Genomic DNA, 15,631 nt, shown 5'->3' on the forward strand with positions numbered 1-15,631 from the left:
TGTTTTTATCAGTAGCCTGCTTAAGAGGGGTTTGTATATTGTTGCATTAATTATAATATTAGTGATTGTATTTAATAAATATAGTAATTTTTTTATATTTTGTGTTGACTGTGCAAAACTTGCTATCACAGTGCTAGGATTTTGTGTTTGGTTGTGTTCAGAGTGGCTACACTCTTAAAAATAAAAGTTCTTTATTGTCATCTTTGGAAGTTCCATGAAGAACTTTTAACATCCATGGAACCTTTACATTTCACAAAAGGTTCAGTATATAGGAAAAAGGTTCTTTACATTTTTTGAATGTTCTTCACACTAAAAAAAAGGGTCGTTTTTTTAAGAATTACTGTCTGCAGTTTATGCAACTGGTCATGGTCTTCTTACAACTGAGACTTTTTCTTTTTTTTTCTTGTAATTGTGATTTTTTTTAGTACACTGTTTTGACTATATCACAATTGCAATTTTATTTTAAACTAATCTCAAAATTACTTTTTTTGTTTTACCTAAAATTATAGTTTGTTTTGAAACAGAATCAGGTTTCCATAGGCCCCTCAATTACTGTAAGTTTATGTGATTATTTTGCTCCATTTTATTGCCCACCCTACAAGTCTAATTGCATATTTAAGTCATAGCATATGTCTCCTCCACAAGACACATGATTTGACATTGATTTGTCATTGACATGTGGCTTCAAACGTGGGATGAGTTACTAAGTTATGTAGTACCTAGTGTTAAAGGATTAATTTATAATTTTGAAAGTTGTAAATAAAACAATGATTATTAGAGTACATTTTACTAGAAAAATATTGCAGTCTTTCTACTTTAAAATGTTGTGTTTAATTCAAAGTGTTACTTGCCATTTCCTCGTAATTATTTGTGAAATTTACTAGCGATTTCTGAGTTAAAATTGTTTCTACACTAAATCCTTTTCGGCATATTTAAAACCAAAATTGTATCCGTTACCATTAGTTCATTCACCGTGAACTAACATGAACACGGTACGATTGTATTTTCGTTAACATTAAAGGGGTCATATGACGTTGCTAAAAAATAACATTATTTTGTGTATTTGGTGTAATGAAATGTGTTTATGCGGTTTAAGGTTAAAAAAAAACATTAATTTCCACACAGCATTATTTGTCAGCATCATAGACTGTCTAGGGTCAGCATGCGCGCCGAAGGGGAAACAGGGGAACTGAATTCACCGGAACACCGGCATTGTAGGCTACTCTCCCAGGAAACAGTCCTCGTCCTCCGTAAAATGCGTTGCACACATCTGAATATTTGGTTTGAACTGTTCTGGAACAGTGTTGTAAATACAACTTAACCACTGATTTCTAGTTGTGTCCTCTTTTGGAAGACCAAACAAAGTAGTTTTGCTTTCACAACGAAACACACAGCGTCTCCACGACATGGCGGCGGTGGCAACGATACTAGTTGTTACGCCTTCTTTCTTTGTGTAAACATTTGGGCGGTGTTATGCAAATCTTCCCACTCAGTGACGTAAACATGTGGGGGGGTGTTTAAACGAGGCGTTTTAGGAGGGCGTGGACGAGTCTTAAATTTTATAAAGAATATCTCTTTGGGTTTGAGACTTTAGTCTTTGCAACTTTAGGGATCTTATCTATTCACGAACAGCTTGTAACACTCCAAAGAGAAAGGAAAACTTGAAATCGCATCATATGACCCCTTTAACAAAGGTTAATGATGCTGTAAAACTATATTGCTCAGTTAGTTCATTAATTAACTGGTGTTAGCAATGAGACCTTATTGTAAAGTGTTACTAATATTTATGTTTGACATTTTTAGGCCAATTTCACTAATGTACAATCCCTGATGTCTCATTTTAATTCACTGGCTGGTGAAAGTCCGTTTTCCGAACCTGCTCGGAACAATCAATTCGGCAGCGCCAGGAATCCAGTGTTGATCCCCAAGACGGCGAAACTCAAACCTGTGGACATGAATAAAGGTGCAGGCTCCAAGCCTTTGCCTAAACCTCTCATGGTCAAACCCAACTTCACGGTTAACTCTATGGAGACTAGATTCAATCCTCCAGTTTCTAACAACAAGGCCAATAGTGACTCAAGAAGTGATGCTGTTGGAGGGAAGCTGCCCAATAGAGGGATAAAGGAGAATGCTTATACACAAGCCCCCACTGGAGCTGGATCCCAGAGTCCTGCCAAACAGAAACCCCTTCTTCATGAAAAGATCTCTACAGCACCGGAAACCACTACTGGTGATTTGTCAGTGCCGAAAAAGAAGCCTCTTCTCAGTTTGTTTGTTTTAGGAAAGTGTCCCGCCAAACCACAGAGACCTCGGCTAGTTAACCTCAGCAAGTTCAGAGGGAACGGTAAGATACGGACCTCCATGATGAAGCTTATTTAAGCTAAACTGATGTGTTTTTATTCAGATAAGAAAGATTCAGTTCATTATTTTTAAATGACTGGAATAATGTAAGTATACACCCAAAATACTAGTAAGATTTTGGACACATTACTGTTCACAAATTTGGGGTTTGGGGATTTTTAGTGTTTTTGGCTGTTCAAGGCTGCATTTATTTGGTCAAAAGTACAGTAAAAACATTAATATTGTGAAAAATTATTACAATTTATAATGTTTTTTTAATTTGAATATATTTTAAAATGTTATTTATTCCTGTGATGTCAAAGCTGAATTTTCAGCATCATTACTCCAGTCTTCAGTGTCACATGATCCAGAAATCATTCTAATATGCTGATTTGATGCTCAAGAAACATTTCTGATTATTACCAATGTTGAAAACGGTTTTGCTGCTTAATATTTTTGTGGAAACTGTGACAATTCTTTAATGAATAAAAAGTTCAAACGAACAGTATTTATTTAAAACATAAATCATTTGCAACATTAAAGTCTTTACTGTAATTTTTGATCTATACATTGCATCCCTCCTGAATAGAAATATTAATTGGTTAAAAAATAAAATCTTACTGACCTCAAACTTTTGAATGGAAGTTTAAATCACTTAAATGAAATGTCATTGCATTATTTAACTATACAGTATATCAAAACAAGTATAATTTATTAAAAAAAATACATTCCACAAAATGTTTAAAATGATTTTAAGGTGATGAAACAATAATAAACAACATTTGAGATCACATCACAATAAAAAAGACATAAATACAGAGTTCTGGCATTAAACAGTGTGTTGTGGATGTATTGGCAGTAGCAAGTCTCTGTACTTGCTCTGCCGCAGCAGCAGCGTAGCAGATCTATTCCGCCAAGACCAAATACATTAACATTGTCATGTACATTACCATGCCAATCCCTCAGAGAGTTGTCATGACAGAAATAATATTTTGCAAAAAGAAAATTAATCCTATAGTAGGACCATTCAGGATTTTTGTATTATTTTCACAATAATTAAGCACATTTTCTCTGGTTCTTTTGGTTTGATGTGTTGTTACCTAATATAATGGCATTCATGAAGTGTGTCCAGATGCTTTCTGGGCCTACTGTATTCTTGTCTAAACATCCAAAAGCTATTTCCCTAAATTGTGAAGTATAAACAATTACATATATACACTTGTCGCTTCATGTTCTGTTTCCATCTGCTGGTTCATCAGTATCCAACACCAGCAACCCTGAGGAAAATTTCTCCCTCCCACCCCCACCGGCTCCTGAACGCCTGTCAATCACATCTGTGACTCCACCCCCACCACCACCATCAGACTTCACATTTCCACCTGCTCCCCCTCAGATGTGAGTGATCCCTCGGCATCAATAATAATTCTGGAGATTCTGGAAATATAGAAATATAAAATTCTATGTATAAAAATTTATTTATTCATATTTGTTTATTTATTTTAGGACATTGTTCTGTAGAAATACAATTGAGTACCTTGGGGTGGCACATGAGTAAAAAATACACAAATGCTGTTGTACATGAATATGGTAATAGTTCAGTAGAGTGGTAAAATAGCAATATATTATAGAAGACCCAGTAATATTTGCATTACCACAATTCTAAGCTCATTGTATGAGTTCATAATTTCATAGTATTCCCACCCTGATATTGTACACTGTAGCACAGTTTATTTTTGTGAGGGAATGCAATGGTACAAATGAATGTTTTACTAATTAGACAAAGATGTGAAGCTGCAATTTAAAAGTAAGCTTGTGAAAACTGTGTTTTTTCTGTTGTGAACAGGGATGAGGAGGGTTATTATGATGATACGGATGTCATGAGCCGGATGGAGACTTCACTAGGTGCCATTCACAGAGAAGTTATTTAATATTAATGTTTGATACATACAGTGACCCCAATAAATATCTGGATACCTAATGTCTGAATGCCAATATCTTACAAAATATCAAAGCTGGTGACCTTAATTTAAAGAAAGAGCTCATGCAAGTATCACATGCATACCTAATCATATTTAGACATTAGGTGTGACTTCCTCTATCATTAGTGCTGAGGTTTTTTGTCTTTTTTTGAAGTCTGTACTAATGAAGTCTCTTTTCTGTTTTAGGTAAAAGCAGCAATGACCCTGAGGTAAAGATTAAATGTTCATCGTCTCTTTTAAAGATGTTTAAATAGCATAACATATCTCTGCTGAGACACTTCTGCAAAAGAGTCAGCATCTCAAAAGGAAATGAGAGCATTCACAACACAGTCATTATAATGGACTGAAGAAAACTAGTGAGCAGAAGGACACTATTTACAGTTCACTGGTTTTGATGCAGTAACTCTTACAATGCCAATGATGATGTCGCTGTTTGTTTCTTGTGTAGGAGTCAGACGAGGACATGTACGAGGATCTTGATCACAACTGGTAAGAATATGAGTATTCATTAATTTACTGTTGCTCATAATATTTAGTGATTTGAGCAAACCCCTGAACCAAAGTATTAATTTTCACCTGTCCTTCACACCGTTACTGAAGCAGCACCCTAGCATCGTAATAGCACGTTTTGCACAGGCAAATGCTGCTCACATTTTCTTCAGAAAATGTAGTTGGTTAGTCTTTAGTAAAGGCTGCAAATCAATTGGGCTCAAATTTTAAGATGATTAATGAAAAAGGAAAACTCACTCAAACTTCTGCTAATGGAAAACTGTCCTCCACACAGGCCAGAAAACAACAAAGAACCGAAAGAAGAAAAGACGACAAAAGAACTAAAGAAAAGGCTGGAAAAAGAAGAGAAGAAACGCTTGGAGCAGGAGAAGAAAGAGAAGAAAGAGAGAGAGAAAAAGGAGCAGGAGGCCAGGAAAAAGTTTAAAGTAATTACAAACAGCTCAGTGCTCAGTTTATTTTTATTTTCATTATTTTTGTGAATCTCCACAAAACCTGTCAAAAACACGTCCGGACACCTCAAAATCAAAATTGATATTTTATTTCACATAAATCGAAGATTTATTTCAGGATTGTGACATTATTTTTTTATATATTCGTATATACTTTTTCTCTATGGTCAGGGTGGTATTAGTTTTACTGGCTTTTATTTAAAGGGGTCATATGATGCTGCTAAAAAGAACATTATTTTGTGTATTTGGTGTAATGAAATGTGTTTATGCGGTTTAAGGTTCAAAAAACACATTATTTTCCACATACTGTACATTATTGTTTCTCCTCTATGCCCCGCCTTTCTGAAACGCGTCGATTTTTACAAAACTAATCGGTCTGAAAAGCGAGGTGTGCTCTGATTAACCAACTATCCAGTGCGTTGTGATTGGCCGAACACCTCAAGCGTGTGACGGAAATGTTACACCCCTTACCATACTGTGATGCCCGGCGGCCTAGAGTGAGCAGAGGCTGGGGCTAGAGTGAGCAGAGGCCGGGGGATAAAGTGAGGAACGGCCAGAGGGCTAGAGTGAGCAGAGGCGGCGGATAAAAAAGTAACTAAGTAATGCAATTAGGTACTTATTTTATGGAGTAACGCAATACTTGCATTACTTTTTAAACTTTCCCAAACACTTTATGTTATATACTCTGTGTGTTTATGTATATATTTATATGTTGATCATGGATGAAAATTATGTGTTTATATTCCTATGAACGGTGTTGGGGGTAACGCATTACAAGTTATGTGAGTTACATAATCAGATTACTTTTTTCAAGTAACTAGTAAAGTAACACATTACTTTTTAATTTACAACTTACCAATTTGCTGCTGACCTTCAGTGATCCAATTCAACCATATTAATAAGCAAAAATTACACAAGATAAACTAACATTTCTTCTTTTTTTTTTTATTGCTGAAGAGTGTTGAACTTTCTTTTTCTGTGTTCTACTGTACAGACGTGAATTTACATTTCCTTCAGCCTGAGGCTTTTGGTGTGAAAGGGCTTTTACATTTGCCAAAAATATAACTTTTTATATTAAAAGCAAACAAGCAAGCCCAGCCCTGATTTAAAAAGTAACGCAAACGTAACGTAACACATTACTTTCAATAAAAAGTAACTAAGTAACGTAATTAGTTACTTTTTTTAGGAAGTAACGCAATATTTTAATGCATTACTTTTAAAAGTAACTTTCCCCAACACTGCCTATGAATATGAACTCTATATTCTGTTTATGTGAAATATAATAGAAATTTTGATTTTGAGGTTGAATGTGTCTCCAGATATGTTTTTGACAGGTACATGTATAGATGTATTAATACAATGTCTATGGGCAAAACTCATAAATACTGAGTTTGGGTCACATTTTATGCCTCTCTCACTCTCTCTGTCTTAATAATTTTCATTGTTAATTTTCATTTTATGTATTAAATATTTATTTATTTATGCATGCATGCATGAAATGAGACCCAGACTCAGTTTTTATGAGTTTACTTTGCTCATAGACATTGTGTAACTGTAATTTTGTTTATAACAAAACAACAATTACATAACTGTAATTGAAAAAATATATATAAAAATATATATATGTGTGAATATGTGTATTTTTGTTTCATTTATTATATTATTTTGTCATTTTGTGACCCAGACTCGCGTTTCACGAGTTTTTCCCATAGACATTTTGTAACAGTAATTTTGTTGCATGTTTGTAAACATGTTTATTTCTTTCTTTATTTTATTACTTTTTAATACAAATAAGTGACAATGACTGTAAGAAACTTGCATCATCACTGCTGTTTGTGCTCGGGTAGATCAAGGGTCCGATATTGGTGCTTGAAACGGTGAAGGCCAGTGTGGATCACAAGGGAGGAAAGAACAAACTTCCACTGAAGCAGGGAGAGAGCATTGAAATTGTGCGCAAAACAGAAAACCCAAAGGACTATTGGCTCGCCAGAAACCCTGAAGGCCACTGTGAGTTACTCTGCCGCACTGTACTGGATTTACATCACAAAGAATTCAATAATGCTTCACATGCTGACAAGAGCTGCTAAACTGAACATGCTCTTTCTATATTAGGGTGAAGCTTCCTGTTTGTCTCTTTCTCTTTGGCTGGCCATGGTCAGCTGCTATTTTGACTTTGTGTTGGTGTGTTTTTCATGTAGATGGTTTTGTGAAGCCTGACACTCTAGATGTTGTGAGAAGCACATCGGATGGACAGGCGGTGTATGATGATGTGGGCGCAAATGATGACGTCAATACGTAAGAGAGTAACTTATTAAAGATTATTAACACTATTCAGGTTAATCTGTTATTTGCATTTTTTTTTTTACTAAAAATCATCTCTTTTTTCAGTCTACCAGATGGTAAGCCATTGCATTATACATTTCATAAATATGAATTAAATCACATTGCAATCATGTAGTGAGTGTCAAATGAAGGAAACATAAAGGAAATTATTTTTTCCCCCTTGTTCACGACTTTGTCACGTGACTACTTCCAGCAGCTGAATGTGATGCTGATATTTATGATTGTCCAGATGATCCACAAGCTGATTTCAGGTGATTCATGTTCAGAAGCATTTAATGCTGCACAAATACTGACATATAGGCGGAGCGTGTGTAAGGCTGGCCACGGGGTCTTGGTGCAAAAATGCCACTAAATTGGATAAAAATGCCCCTGCACAAACAAATTAAATCTATTAAGTATGTTGCTAACAAAGTGTAAATGAATAGAAAGTGTCGACTACGGCATTAAATTAAGATTTGCTCATGTTGCACCGTATTTCATTTTAGGCGTTTTTTCAGTGTTGCGCATTATAACCAATCACACACCATTCTGTTGAGCTTAGGAATGCAATGGCCAATCAGAGACTTTCAGATGAGTCATTGCTGAAACTCATCAGCTTTGTTGAATGTGAATGCAGTTCGATGACTGAATTCCGCGAATTCTCTCATCATAAACAGCAAAGCGCAGATGTACGTACAATGTAAGTAAGGGATTCATTTCGCAGTGTAGACAGTTTCAGTGATTATAACGATTCTTTTGTTTTTTTTGAGAGTGCGATAGATCAAAGTTAGTGTTAATTTCTCTTTTGTCCATAATATTTCCGTCTCACGCTTGAGGTATTCGGCCAATCACAACGCATTGGATAGCTGGCCAATCAGAGCACACCTTGCTTTTTCAGACCGATGAGCTTTGTAAAAATCGACGCGTTTCAGAAAGGCGGGGCATAGAGGAGAAACAATAATGTACAGTATGTGGAAAATAATGTGTTTTTTGAACCTTAAACCGCATAAACACATTTCATTACACCAAATACACAAAATAATGTTCTTTTTAGCAGCATCATATGACCCCTTTAATAGATTTGACCGCTTTTAGCCTTACCCTGGAGTTGGTTCACCCTCCGCCTATGAATACTGATATATTCATCCAAACAATTATGACAGCAATTTTTGTTTATTATTAACTTCCATGCTCAGCACTTAAGGTGCAGCAAGATTTTTAATGTTTTTGAAAGAAGTCTCTTATGCTCGCTAAGGCTGAAATTATTTGATAGAATATACTGTATTTTTATTGTATTTTTGAGCAAATAAATGCAGTCTTTGTTAATTCATTTATATTTTATATAATATTGCGAAGTATTATTACAATTTAAAATAGCTGTATTTCTTTGAATTCATTTTAAAATATAATTTATTTCTGCTATGGAAATGCTGAATAAAAAAATATTCATTCAAATATAGTAAATTCACCAAATCATCTTTATTTTAATATTTATTTTTAAATGTAGGGGTTTTGAGCTCGTCATATATATTATTTAAATATTTATATTTTAAATTATATTATTTATAATTTATAATGTTTACATTCTGTGCAAATTCCACACTGATAGGTAACGGTCTAAAGTCATAAAGTTTTTAAGTAAACGAGTATTATTCAAAGTGCCTTTTAAGCTGAAGCACATATATAGTGGATTTACTGCCATCTGCTGTAATATTACTGCTGTTTTACAGCTTTCCACCTCCACCTCCTCCAGACCCCACTGCATTTAATGGTGTGTGTGAGTAATACTGTATTCTAACTATACATTAATATAACATATGAATTTAGTATAAGCACAGCCATATGAATAATCTAACAGCACTGGATTTATTTAAAGGGGTCCTATTATGCTCTTTTACAAAGTCTTGATTTTGTTGTCCAACAGGTCCAACAGGTGCCACTGATGAGACATATGATGACATTATTCCAGCAGACTTCCCTCCTCCTCCATCTCCTAAAAGGTTAGGGTTAGGTTAGGTTATTTTTCTTTTTTTTTTCATATTATTTTAGTAAGCAAATTTGTAAAGTGCCCTTTCCCATGCATCTTTAATATTTTGGCAAGTCATTATGTTGCACAACTGTTCAAAAGTTTGAGTCGGTAAGATTTTTTAAAAGTCCTTATGCTCACCAAAGCTGCATTTATTTGAAAAATACAGTAAAACGGTAATATTTTGAAATATTAATTATTATATTTTTATATTATTATATCTTTGTGGAAACTGATATTTTTTCAGTATTCTATAATGAATAGAAAGTTCAAAAGAACAGCATTCATTACAAATGTGGCAAAAAACAATAAATTTTTACTGATCCCAAGCTTTTGAATGGTTGCTTAAATCACTTAATAATATCAAAAATTCCAAATGACAGAGTTTCTGGGACAAAATATTCCAAGTTTTTTCAGATACATTGGACATTCCTATTGAACCAGATCCTATATTAATTATATTTGGAGTTTCCGAAGAATTTTTGAGACTTACACGGGTACAACAACAGTTTGTTTCATATGGGTTGATCTCTGCCAAAAAAAAGTTCCAACTCTTAAATTATGGCTGACAGTTGACAGGTACACTACATCTGGAAAGAATCAGGTATACCGTAATAGACAAGATTTTGTTATTTGAAAAAATTTGGTCCACTTTTATTTCCTTTCTACAAACTTGTGATTAATAGGTTTATTATGCCTTCAGTACCTACTTTTACCACTGGATAGCACTTATGGGTTAAGTCTTTGGGTGGGGGGAAATGTATTTAATTTTTTTTGTTTCATTTATTATTTTCATTTTCTTTTTTTAATGTTTATTTGTTAAAATGTAAGTTTTATATGTTTGTATTTAAAAAAGTGTAATTACAAGTGACTGTCTGCTAAAATTTCTAATAATACAAATATTTAAACCATAATAACAAAAATTCATTGCATTATATAACAAAATAATCAAAACAAGTCATTTATTGTATATAAAAAAGTTATGTAGCAATACATTTCTCAAAAAGAAGTTTAAAATGATCTTAAGATGAAAAAACAACAACAATAAACACTCATGTTTGCCATCAAAATAAGGACATAAAAAAAAAAATCATATTTTCCATAAAGAAAATGAATCCTACAGTGGGACCATGCAGGATATTTACATTTTGATATTTTTTTATACAACAAGTAAGCACATTCACTGAGTTCTGGTTATTTGATGTATTGTAACTTTTAATCAATTGAACGTGTCCTTGCTGAATAAAAGTATGTAATTTCTGAGCCTTGCTGACCTCAAACGTTTGAATGGTAGTGTATGTTAAGTCTCTCTTTTACCGCAGCTTTCGAAAGTTCAGCTCAACAAGACAGACAGATGAGATGGACCCGAAGAAAAAGAAAAAGTTTGAGAAGGAGGAGAAAGAGTTTAGGAAGAAGTTTAAAGTAAGATGCATTTGTTTGATGGATGGTGAGTGAATGACTCCGTATACTACTAACCCTCATTGCCTCTTCTTGCAGTATAATGCGGAAATCAAAGTGCTGTATCAAGCTACTGTTCTCCAGTCGCTGTCTATAAAGAAGTTTGGTAATAAAGACTTGCCAGTCAAACCTGGAGAAATCATTGATGTGATAGTTCATCCAGTAGATGACAAAATCATTGCCCGGAACAGCGAAGGAAAATGTGAGTTGATTTAGGACATAATACATGTCCTAGCAGAAGAGGAAACTCTTATGAATTATTCTCTCTCTCTTTCAGTTGGCTATGTGTCGACTGCTAATTTGGAGCAGTAAGTATAGTCTTCCTGTTCTATTTCTATTCTGGTTAGACGATGTTTTGCATGAAAACATTTCTTCACCCTAGCCAATAGATACAGGTTTTGTATTTCTAAGCACACTTGGCTTATTTGATATGCCTAAATGTTAGTGAATATTAGTGAATGTTGAGTAATTGTTGTGTAAAATTCAGCAATGCCATTTTGATTTTATATCAATGGTCGATCAGTTGACCTAGGGCTGGACAATAATTCAATATCAATATGTATCGCGATATAATTTTTTTTAATAACGGTGATATGATTTTTAAACACATTTCCGATATACATTACCAGTGTTCCCCATACATTGATTTATTTGTGGAGTTTGACTTCGTTGAATAAACATGAGCACTGCACGTTTCAAAATCAAAACACGTGCGGGTGTTTTATATGAATGTATCTCTGAAGGGAAAGGACTGTTTTCAGAAAAGTTTCGATGTCATTTTCATTTTATCTGATAAAGAAGTGTTCATGAGCGGAGCTGATTTGATTACAGTCGTTACTGGAGAAACCGCTAGTTCTGCCGCTCTCAAAGCGCCTCCTGCTGGCAGACAATCAGTTTGCATTTTCATTTTTCTTCTAAAATATTATATGGTTTTATATGAGGTGTCATAGACTTGGCAAATTCATTTTTCATAAGTTTGTATGCACAGACGGTTCTTGGCAGTTTTACGAGGCTTTTTTTAATAGTGTTCATATCGATATCGGAATTATATCTCATCGACCGAATTGAAGGAATATATCGTGATATAAATTTTGGCCATATCGTCCAGCCCTAAGTTGACCACAACTTCATATTTTTTGTCTCACTTCCTCTCCTCTCTAAGGGACGGCTCTATTTATGATGATGTTGTTGAAGGTAAGGTTTAACTCGCACAGTTAATGAAGGTATATTTAGTTTAAATCTTTCATCATTTTGTATTGGAATGATTTTTTTTCTGCTTATTTGTTACAGAGTGTATCTACGACAATGACTAAGCTTGGATAAACTCATCTAGTGTGTTTTCATCATCTTTCAACATCCTTATTTGTCATTAATTCTTTCACCAAAAAATCCCTATGTATTTTCATTGTTTGAGAATGATCTACAGTAAATATTATACATTGTATATACAGTGACCTCAGTAGGAGTAAAGTCATTTGTGATCCTGTCTTTTGTGGGTTTTTTTCTTTTTAATGACAATAAAAACAGAAAATGGTGGTAAAAACAAAATGGTGCAAATACAATGAATTTGTATTTGTCAATATTTCTTATGCTGTTCAGCATAATTTAATAAACGGCTAATTTTAATAATAAGACATCGATCTAAGACTAATCTTTAGACTAAGCATTATATTTTAGTGCTGACTGCAATTTCAGCCATAAGCCTTGTTTTTACCCAAAAATTTATATATATATACACACACACACACACACACACATATATATATATATATATATATCCATCATTTATGTGCTTTAAGTGTTTTATGTAATAATTTCATGTTTTTAATTTTTACAATATTTCTGTACATAAAAGAATTGTGTGTGTTTGTGTGTAGCCTATATAAAATGTTATTTCAATGTAAAAAGTAACATTTTAACATATTACACGAAGAAGAGCTTCAAAGTTTGCTAAGCATCGCTTGAAATAATACTCTTTGCATAACAGTAGGATCATGTGCAAAATAAAAAAATAAACTGTAACAATAATTTAGAAAACTCAAAGTGTAGGATTTCAAGTAATTATGAAATACATAAAAACTAGGTTCCACTTGCAAGTTCTTAGATTTGTGTATATAAAACCTTCCCAAAACGAGGATGTTATTAACTAGAAAATCATCTTTGTTACTGTTCACAAATGTAATAAAACCGGAGGGGGGAGGGTCAGCGCTCAAACCTCGCGAGAGGTTACGAGAGTTCCGGTGTTGTGTTGATGAACGTCCCTGCCAACATGGCGGTCAGCATCCGCGGCCGTCCGACCCGGAGTGTACGGATGAGAGGCAAGTTAACGGCACCCACACCCCCGTTACCCGCGCAGCCGGCGCTGTGTACAACCCTCTGCTTGTGTAGCATCCGTTGAAGCGCGGATAAGGCCTTACGGTGTCTTTATTGTGTCGTTTTTTGTGCTTGACAGGTCGGAATGACAGCGGGGAGGAGAATGTACCGCTGGATCTTACGCGGGGTGAGAGTCACCATAGAAATCATAAGAAACAAATGCGTAATGCTTCTCTGTAATAATAACCAAGAAATGATCAAATTCCCCTTAAATCCAAGAAATTGTCATTAGTGATTTCCCATCTGCTTTATCTGGCCTTCAGACAGGAGAATGGGGCTGTCTCAAACCTTAATGGGTTGCCTAAATAGACCGCATTATTTACGTCTGTGTGATGCTTCAAATATGCTGTCTAGCTAGGCTGCTCACTAGGATTTGGGACCTGGGTGTTGTTTTGATCTGTAGTGCACAGCCACATCAGTTTGTGTTGTCTAGTAAACATCTGCAGGTCAGTAGAATAGCTGCAGTGCATTCAGCTCGGTTAGGCTGTATCAGTAAACAGTCATTGGCTTAAAGCATCTCGATGCCTTCATATCTTTGCATGCTGCCTATCAAGTCTGTGTTTTAAGGTTTCAGACTTTGATACATCTAAGCTGGTGGGTGTTAATGCAAAAAGTCTTTGACGAGCCTGATCTTGATTAATCTTGCCGTGCCAGTGTGTTTGACGTCTCTCTTGAGAAATGTACTATATAAAGACTAGACCAGGGAAAAGTTGAATTGCAATTACTGAATTTAGACCATGATATCATTTATGTGCAAAAATCACTTACATGGAAGATCCCGAGAGGTTTTATTTGAGTTCTGCACAGGGAAAGTGATGCTTCATAGTGGATATGGAGATACATTATGTGATATGTTTATGTTGTTATGTGCTAAACAATGTGATTTTAATTCAAAAGAGATTTGAAAGAATAATGCATATTTCCTGTCCTGGATGCAGAATAGCCTACCTAATATATTAGCAGTAACTGATTATTAATCTCTTTATGTGTTTTTAGGATTTTAATTTAAGGTTTTTGCTTTCCACAGAATCCTCCGATAACATGCGTGAGATCCTTCAGAACATCGCCAAATCTCACGGGGTTTCCAACATGAGGAAGCTTGGCCACCTGAACAACTTTGTTAAGGTACTTCAACTTCCATTTATGCTGGTTGTTGTTCAGAGGCTGGTCTACGCCACGCTTGTGTATGATTTTAGTGATGAGAGAAGATCATGACCAGGTCTGCATGGAATCAGAAGACTTCTTCGCATATTTTGCACTGATTTTGAGGGAAAAAATATGCTGAATTGTAAATGTAAAAACCTTCAAAATATAGACAAAACAGTAAAGTTGGGTGTATGTAAGTGCAGCTGAATTGGAGATTTCTGGCTCAGGAGAAAGACTCATTTTGAGAAAACAGTCTTTAAAGATTTTTGTTATTTTGGCTTGTAACTTGTATCTATAAACTGGAAACTAGATATCTAGAAACTAGAATAACATTGAGACTTGGCAGTTGAATATATAGTACATCCAGCTTTCCCCACATACTCACAGTATACTTAAAGCATTATATACTATATAGCAAATCTCAGCTGCATGATTGCTGACATTGTTGCTAAATTTAAAGGGGTCATATGATGTTGCTAAAAAGAACATTATTTTGTGTATTTGGTGTAATGAAATGTGTTTATGCGGTTTAAGGTTAAAAAACACATTATTTTCCACATACTGTACATTATTGTTGCTTCTCTATGCCCCGCCTTTCTGAAACGCGTCGATTTTTACAAAACTCATCGGTCTGAAAAACGAGGTGTGCTCTGATTGGCCAGCTATCCAATGCGTTGTGATTGGCCGAATACCTCAAGCGGTCTTTGAGTCAGAACAGCCGGCATTGTAGTCTACTCTCCCAGGATCAGGAAACAGTCCTCCATAAAATGTGCTGCACACATCTGAATATTTGGGTTGAACTGTTCTGGAACAGTGTTGTAAATACAACTTAACCACTGATTTCTAGTCGTGTCCTCTTTTGGAAGACCAAACAAAGTAGTTACGCTTTCACAACGAAACACAGCATCACACACAACGGCCTAGAGTGAGCAGAGGCGGCGGGCTTGAGAATGGCGCGGCCGGCGGATTCGACGAAGGAGCGTCCGGCGGGCTGGCGGCAACCACATGTGTCGACCCCGGGCTGCCCT

General features: G+C 35.1%; 2 protein-coding genes across 2 annotated transcripts in view; both read left to right on the forward strand.

Moving 5' to 3' along the window:
• The first annotated feature begins 1,830 nt into the window (after positions 1 to 1,830).
• fyb1a (FYN binding protein 1 a) lies at positions 1,831 to 12,450 on the forward strand. Its single transcript, XM_016534216.1, has 16 exons — positions 1,831 to 2,344; positions 3,600 to 3,735; positions 4,184 to 4,242; positions 4,506 to 4,528; positions 4,768 to 4,808; positions 5,104 to 5,254; positions 7,126 to 7,285; positions 7,477 to 7,569; positions 7,809 to 7,872; positions 9,331 to 9,371; positions 9,534 to 9,606; positions 10,949 to 11,048; positions 11,124 to 11,286; positions 11,362 to 11,392; positions 12,247 to 12,278; positions 12,375 to 12,450. Exons 1-16 carry the CDS (start codon positions 1,831 to 1,833, stop codon positions 12,395 to 12,397), a joined length of 1,704 nt encoding a protein of 567 aa, XP_016389702.1. The 3' UTR covers positions 12,398 to 12,450.
• Positions 12,451 to 13,319: 869 nt separating this feature from the next.
• The window catches only part of LOC107725077 (rapamycin-insensitive companion of mTOR-like), a 7,548-nt gene continuing 5,236 nt past the window's right edge, over positions 13,320 to 15,631 (forward strand). Inside the window, exons 1-3 of the mRNA XM_016534217.1 lie at positions 13,320 to 13,402; positions 13,537 to 13,584; positions 14,485 to 14,582. Coding sequence (XP_016389703.1) covers positions 13,336 to 13,402; positions 13,537 to 13,584; positions 14,485 to 14,582 — 213 coding nt within the window. The 5' untranslated portion in view covers positions 13,320 to 13,335. The remainder of the gene's footprint in view (positions 13,403 to 13,536; positions 13,585 to 14,484; positions 14,583 to 15,631) is intronic.

The sequence above is a fragment of the Sinocyclocheilus rhinocerous genome, unplaced genomic scaffold (assembly GCF_001515625.1).
Source record: "Sinocyclocheilus rhinocerous isolate Xijiao unplaced genomic scaffold, SAMN03320098_v1.1 scaffold1295, whole genome shotgun sequence".
Lineage (NCBI taxonomy): Eukaryota > Metazoa > Chordata > Actinopteri > Cypriniformes > Cyprinidae > Sinocyclocheilus > Sinocyclocheilus rhinocerous.